Source organism: Rhagoletis zephyria, unplaced genomic scaffold, assembly GCF_001687245.7.
Source record: "Rhagoletis zephyria isolate East Lansing unplaced genomic scaffold, Rhagoletis_zephyria_1.1 Rzeph_scaffold_07418, whole genome shotgun sequence".
Lineage (NCBI taxonomy): Eukaryota > Metazoa > Arthropoda > Insecta > Diptera > Tephritidae > Rhagoletis > Rhagoletis zephyria.
Genome location: NW_016164501.1, coordinates 18,552 through 26,523, shown reverse-complemented (window position 1 = coordinate 26,523; position 7,972 = coordinate 18,552). Strand labels below are relative to the sequence as shown.

At 33.8% G+C, this 7,972-nt stretch overlaps 1 protein-coding gene across 1 annotated transcript; it reads left to right on the top strand.

Moving 5' to 3' along the window:
* Positions 1 to 293: 293 nt before the first annotated feature.
* Positions 294 to 7,433, top strand: LOC108374163 (probable RNA polymerase II nuclear localization protein SLC7A6OS). Its single transcript, XM_017630132.1, has 4 exons — positions 294 to 686; positions 817 to 1,298; positions 4,379 to 4,578; positions 6,769 to 7,433. The coding sequence occupies exons 1-4, from the start codon at positions 480 to 482 to the stop codon at positions 6,987 to 6,989; spliced, it is 1,110 nt and encodes a 369-aa protein (XP_017485621.1). The 5' UTR covers positions 294 to 479; the 3' UTR covers positions 6,990 to 7,433.
* The last annotated feature ends 539 nt before the right edge of the window (positions 7,434 to 7,972 follow it).

The window sequence follows — 7,972 nt, the reverse complement described above, 5'->3', positions numbered from 1 at the left end:
GAGCTGCGGCCATGTTTTTTTTTCATTTCATTTGATTATTTCTATCATCGGTCACTTTTTCTTAACGTTCTTTATCGCCGCGAAACCATATGTGCGGCGAATTCATTTACGAAAATGGATGTTAAAACGGACGCGAACTCCTCATCTCAACCTTTCAGACCTCACTCGCCGACTTTAACGAGTTGTCGCTTCTTATACATTTACGTTCTTTGTATAAGAGAAAGACAACCCAAACCGGCCCTAAACCTACTAATGGCTAAAATCATCACAGTGTGGCAGCACTACGCAATTTTACCTCCCTTGTTTGGGCAGCACTGAAAATGCGAAAAATCGCACATTTCTTTGTCGGAATTTTCTTGTAATGTCGGATTTCTCGTCAAAGTGAAAATAAATTTTCGCTATTAGTGTGAGGTCTTTGTCTTAAAAATAATTAAAAGGCGTTGAAAATTAAGTCCGTCTTTTCCGAAGAAACAAAAAATATGCCTGCAGTTGTACGCATTAAACGCAGAATCGATGAAGAGCCTCTAAGTGCCTTCATATTGAACAGCAAAAAGCGACGCCGTTTAGATAATGTGGTTGAGGAAGAGCTACAAGCGGAAGAAGGCGCAGCTGCTGCAGGCGAAGGAAATGACAAAGATGGCGAAATTTCGACAATACTTAAATTTGCGGGCACGATACAGGAGCAGGTATGTAATAGGAATATCGTATGAAATTCAATTGATTTTACTACGAAAAGGTGATTGTAATCATACAATTTTAATTAATCTTTGGCTAACTATGTTTTTTTATTGTAATGGCATTTAAAATAAAATTTAGGATAACAGCGCGACCACACAATTAGCGCGTCTTACAAAAGAGGCTGCCAAAGAGCTTGTACTGCAGAAATCACTGCGAACACCAAGTAATCACACCGAACGCGCACGACAGGAAATGCGACAAGCTTTACATGAGAGTCGCTTTCGTGTAGTTAATTGCATGCGCACAACACTTGAAGACACAGATGCTACAGAAGCGGCTGCAAAGGAAGTGACAATTGTCGATATTGAAAAGCAGGAAACAAGCGGACGTACATCTACCACGGCGACATCAGCAGCTGGACAATTAGATTTGCACCAAAATACAGTGCAACAGCAGAGAGAAGCCGTAAATTCGGAAGCACAGCCAGAGTCGCAGGTATTAGCCAGCAATAATACGCAACAATCGACTGATTCCGACACTGGTTATGTGTACGACTTGTATTTGCCAGATAATGAATTACAAGTGGAGTATGCCGATATGATGGACGATAACTATCTAAGGTTGGTTTTGCATATCGAGCAGATATTGCTCACCAGTCGCTTCATTTAAATCAGCGCACATATTAACAAAAATATATAGATGAAGAACAAATCATGAATATGTATGCGCCGATTTGTGAAGGGTGTGGGCTAGTTTATACACATTATTATGTTTATATGATTGGAAATGTGTTTATATGTGTGCATTTCGATTAATGGATGATGGTAAAATTTCATAAAAACAACAGATTTACACAAATAGAAAGACGCATGCTAATAATTATTAAAACTCCATTATGGAAATTAAAAGAAGGAAAGAAAAAGTAATTAAGCGGTACTTGTGCTCATAAACTAAACATAATTATTCATTAAATGCGGTCTATTACATACATACATATTACTGCACTGAATATGTTAATAGTAATATTGTTGCAAATTGTTGTGTATTTATTAAGGTTGTACTATCCGTTCAATTACTACCACAACAATACTTGCTACCACTACTACTATTGGTAATTGAGAATTAACATAATGAGAAAAGTTCTAAATTAAGTGCAAATAATCCATTCGGCGATTATACCCAATATGCAGACAGCGAAGGACATTGAAGGTAGATGATGCAGCAATGTAGCAAAATAATTATTATAAGCAACAAAGTAGATAAATGCAGAAAGCGCCGCAGACAAGCAGCATTGCCACTTGGAACGCCGGCAAATCACCCACAAATGCCAATCGTAGCAAAACGAAGCGCAAAAAAATGGAATCATACATAATATTCAAATACTATCACAATTAGTAATGTTTGTAATTTGAGCATAACATACGCGAAAAAGCTTGCCAAAAAATAAATAAAAATATTTGCGAAACAACACGTGAACGTTCCCCGCAAATTCTTTAGTTGACTTCTTGAGGTTTTGTAAACCAATATTTAAGTATAGGCANACGCGAAAAAGCTTGCCAAAAAATAAATAAAAATATTTGCGAAACAACACATGAACGTTCCCCGCAAATTCTTTAGTTTACTTCTTGAGGTTTTGTAAACCAATATTTAAGTATAGGCGCTTCGGGGAATACCGCTGGTTTCCGTTGATATCAAAATTGGCAAATTTAATTATCATTATCCAATCAACTAAAATTCTGCTTGTATAAACGTTTACTTGATTTTCATGCAACATCAATGCATATATTGTTTTCTCTGTCACACACTATAGCAGCGGAATTGATTTGCTAAGTACTTTAATTTTATATTTTTTATACGTATTGCGTTTTTTTATTAATAAATTATGTTAGCTCAGGCATAAGACATAAGAAAACGTAAAGCGCACACCCGCAGCGTGCAGGCTGAAATAATATCAACACAAATTTTTGTTTTAAGTTCTTATGCTAAGTATTATTTTTATATGCCTTAAAACCAAATAATTTTAAGCCTTGTTAAGTGTATACATATGTATGTACTCATGTAATTGTAGTTAAGTCGTTGTTTATTTGTACGTTGTGGGTAACTGAAAATAAATACTTGGTTTTCAACAACCAAAGTCGCTTGGAATATGGAAGTAAGAAATGCAAAATTAAAAACGAAAAAAAGCTTAAAAGTCATAAATAAAATATTAAATTTTAATAAACTAATTTAAAACGACTAAGTTTAAGTTGATTTATATTCAAATCTATGCAAAACGCAAACTTAAAATCTAAATATTAGCATAAAAAGGCTAGGAACTTAAGCATAAAATCGATTAATTTTTGCATAAATTGCGTTTTTAGTTTTTAAGTAAAACTATGAAATATACCTAAACATATATTATATATGAGATGAACAAAAAACAAGTTTGTTTTATTCATTGTTACAAATTTCGGCAAGGGAATATGTCGTGACTTTTTTGGTTGTGCCAAGTTTTTATTTTCATTTACTGTAGAGAAATTATTTTGTTTAAACTTGCTGTACAAAAGCGTGTGTTGTCTTTAGCGACTAGTGTCACATAAAGCAGGGCTCAGCGCACAAATATGCCGAGCATGCATAAATAGGCCACAAAACACGCTCATCATTTCGGTATGCGGAGTTTAAGGTGCCCTCTATGCATCAATATGGCTTTAGAAAAATCGCAGAATTTAACGTCATAATCACTCAGGCTTTTAACGAAACTGTCCCTGTAAGACAAGAGTTCTAGGCGCGTTGGACTTGCCGAAAGTATTCGACCCTGTTTGTCATTCTACGTTACTAGAGGACATTGAAATATCTTCACTTAACGCTCATATAATAAAACGTAGCAAACGAATTATTTGACTAGCCAACAACCGTCAATACTCGCTCAAAATCGAATCTCGATGTCAAGAAGAATTAAACAGAAGGGCCCATGTGGGCCCATTCCACAGAGAGAGATTCACTGACCTCCCTACTCTGATGATTGCTCGATATTAACGCTTGGCAATGGCATTGGTGACTTGTGTTTGAAAGTAAACAACTTTCTCTCAGGCGATTAGCTGGCCGGTTCTAAATTATGCTGCACCATTTCGATCACCAGGGGCTAGTTGGAAGCAGTTGGGTCTACGTAACCGGAACAACCTAAATTTATATCTGTGCAAGGACTGTCACTTCAGCAACACTCGCCAAAAGCTCTAACCCAATAAGCAGGAATACTTTTAGTATTTTTTCTAAATTTTGAATAAATTGGCATCTTAAACCATGATAAACATATAGTAAGGTAGAACCGCTGAGAGGCACTTTTAAAATTCTTGACGTTTCCAAACAATTTAATTTTTAAATTTACTCACAAACTCACACACACAATTTCATTTTCAATCTCAAGCAACAACAATTTCGAACAATTTAAATTTTTTATTTTCACTTTTATATGATTTTAAAATGTTGGCAAACTTCAAAAAAAAATCATGGCCGACAAATTGAGAGAACGGTTATACCTTGCTGTGTTTTTATCATGTCTTAAACTACAGTTGAGGTCAGCTAAAAGATTATATTTGGATTAGAACCAAACTATTTGGTGTTTGCAGAAAAAGGTGGTTCTCTCAAATGGCTACAGATATGAAAAAAAAAGCATTTGATCTTTAAAAATTCATTTATTTCCCCGTTTCTTTTCAACTTCTAGTATTCGTCCTTGCGATGGCCTTGTCTATGAGGATCATTTTAATGATGATGATGAGGAAGGGGATTCTGAAGATTCGAATAATGAAAATTACTATACAAATGATTATCCCGATGAAGACGATGACAATGAAGATTATAAGGATTCTTATGATCATGATGACATTGATGCCATGGCACTGGGTATTAGGCGTATGCGAGTTGGTAAGTGGAAGTGAAGCGAGAAAAATTTTATACATTTTTCGAAACTTTCGAGACTTTTCAGTTAAATAGAATACTTTTAAAATTTAGCGAGGCTATTTGACTTGTTGGAATTAGAAAATTGCAATATTTTTCAGTCTTGTTTACCTCAATTGAGGCCATGAGAGCAGAAGTGGCTTAACCCAAAATTTATTTTTTTTTATTTTCCTACTGAAAATAGTCTCAAATTTGGTTAATTTTAAAATAAAAGTCGCTTATTCCTTAATTTGATGGTACGCTANCCAATAAGCAGGAATACTTTTAGTATTTTTTCTAAATTTTGAATAAATTGGCATCTTAAACTTCAGTTGAGGTCAGCTAAAAGATTATATTTGGATTAGAACCAAACTATTTGGTNTGGCCGACAAATTGAGAGAACGGTTATACCTTGCTGTGTTTTTATCATGTCTTAAACTACAGTTGAGGTCAGCTAAAAGATTATATTTGGATTAGAACCAAACTATTTGGTGTTTGCAGAAAAAGGTGGTTCTCTCAAATGGCTACAGATATGAAAAAAAAACCATTTGATCTTTAAAAATTCATTTATTTCCCCGTTTCTTTTCAACTTCTAGTATTCGTCCTTGCGATGGCCTTGTCTATGAGGATCATTTTAATGATGATGATGAGGAAGGGGATTCTGAAGATTCGAATAATGAAAATTACTATACAAATGATTATCCCGATGAAGACGATGACAATGAAGATTATAAGGATTCTTATGATCATGATGACATTGATGCCATGGCACTGGGTATTAGGCGTATGCGAGTTGGTAAGTGGAAGTGAAGCGAGAAAAATTTTATACATTTTTCGAAACTTTCGAGACTTTTCAGTTAAATAGAATACTTTTAAAATTTAGCGAGGCTATTTGACTTGTTGGAATTAGAAAATTGCAATATTTTTCAGTCTTGTTTACCTCAATTGAGGCCATGAGAGCAGAAGTGGCTTAACCCAAAATTTATTTTTTTTTATTTTCCTACTGAAAATAGTCTCAAATTTGGTTAATTTTAAAATAAAAGTCGCTTATTCCTTAATTTGATGGTACGCTATGTGGCCCTGTACATTAAAATTGAGGAAAAAGCGTTATTTATTTAAAAAATTATCACATTTGATACTATTTTAAGTAGGTAAGTCCAAGATGAATTTTTGAGTTAGGCCACTTCTGCTCTCACGGCCTCAATTTATGTTACATTAATTTTTAATTTTTTTTTTGTTAAAATCAAAACATTTAAATTAAACTTTCATTGAAGAGTCTGTGTATTTTGAAAAGTTGTTCAATTACTGTTGCATTTTATTTGCATTTTAATTCTCTGCATCTTTTAAGGCACTGATCACGATTACATACANCATTTGATCTTTAAAAATTCATTTATTTCCCCGTTTCTTTTCAACTTCTAGTATTCGTCCTTGCGATGGCCTTGTCTATGAGGATCATTTTAATGATGATGATGAGGAAGGGGATTCTGAAGATTCGAATAATGAAAATTACTATACAAATGATTATCCCGATGAAGACGATGACAATGAAGATTATAAGGATTCTTATGATCATGATGACATTGATGCCATGGCACTGGGTATTAGGCGTATGCGAGTTGGTAAGTGGAAGTGGAGCGAGAAAAATTTTATACATTTTTCGAAACTTTCGAGACTTTTCAGTTAAATAGAATACTTTTAAAATTTAGCGAGGCTATTTGACTTGTTGGAATTAGAAAATTGCAATATTTTTTCAGTCTTGTTTACCTCAATTGAGGCCATGAGAGCAGAAGTGGCTTAACCCAAAATTTATTTATTTATTTTTTTCCTACTGAAAATAGTCTCAAATTTGGTTAATTTTAAAATAAAAGTCGCTTATTCCTTAATTTGATGGTACGCTATGTGGCCCTGTACATTAAAATTGAGGAAAAAGCGTTATTTATTTAAAAATTTATCACATTTGATACTATTTTAAGTAGGTAAGTCCAAGATAAATTTTTTGAGTTAGGCCACTTCTGCTCTCACGGCCTCAATTTATGTTACATAAATTTTTAATTTTTTTTTGTTAAAATCAAAACATTTAAATTAAACTTTCATTGAAGAGTCTGTGTATTTTGAAAAGTTGTTTTCAATTACTGTTGCATTTTATTTGCATTTTAATTCTCTGCATCTTTTAAGGCACTGATCACGATTACATACATACCTTCGATGGTGACGATACCAGTATGTCCGAATTTGAAGAATCCTCTGATGATGTTTACTATGATGATGTAGACTACATTTATGGCCAAAGTCATGTGCGAGTGCATGGCATTGGCGATGTTGATAGTGATGGTGATGACACCGATGATGTGGACTATTATGATGCTGGCGGTAATAGCGATGATTCAGATGCCTAAATCTACTATACGGTTTTCCGCTTATTCGTATTGAGTCTTCTTTATTTAACTATTTAATTTAACCTTTCTGAATATTTAAATTGTATTTGTATTGTCATTTCCACACAAACTTAAAATATTCTCCAATAAGACTTGATAATATTGAATATACATACCTAAATAAGCATAAATGAACTAAAATAATAATAGCTGTTGTACTTGTATCGGATCGAATGAGCTATTGACGCCAGTCATTGAAAATTGCTGTTGCTAAAACTAACTAATAGTTTCTTGGTTCTATTCTAAGACAGGAGATGTGCTGTTAACACTGGCTAGTAGAAAACTTTACTTCCATTAACAAAGTAGTTTTTTTGTAAGGACCTTCTATATTTTAACTTTGCTTCGTTTAAATTTGTGTTGTGTAAATAAATACCGCCAAAATAAAACTTCAAATTGCAAGCTTCATTTCCGTCTAATCAGTAAAGTAACCGGTTCGCTTAATCGCATGCAGGCATAATACAAAAGCACCCCAACAACACTACATATGTACATTAGTATCAGGGAAGCCAACTCGTGGGGAATTCCCCGATTTGAGGGGAATTTCAGTTTGCCTGGGTAGTCGGGGAATGAACCTTTTTTTGCGGGGAATTTCAGTTAGTTCAATTCTAGTACAACAAACTTTCAAATGGCTAAAAATTGTCGTTGCTTTCTTAGAAATTTCTTTATCGCATTTGCTTTCATATAACTAATAAACACAATTTATTTTTATATGGAAGCAAACCGCAACAACTTCAGCAAAAATATTCTAAAACAAAAATTTTTGCCCCTAGAAAATTGCACTAGAATTGAGTGAGTTACAAAACTGCATACTCAAAACCCATGATTCAATACAAGGCGAATTAATATAAGGTGATAGCAGGAGTACAAAAACAAAAATTTACATGTATTTTGTTTTTGCTTTGGCGGCATAAACTGTCAAAATCTGTAAGAGTGTGTGTAGAAAT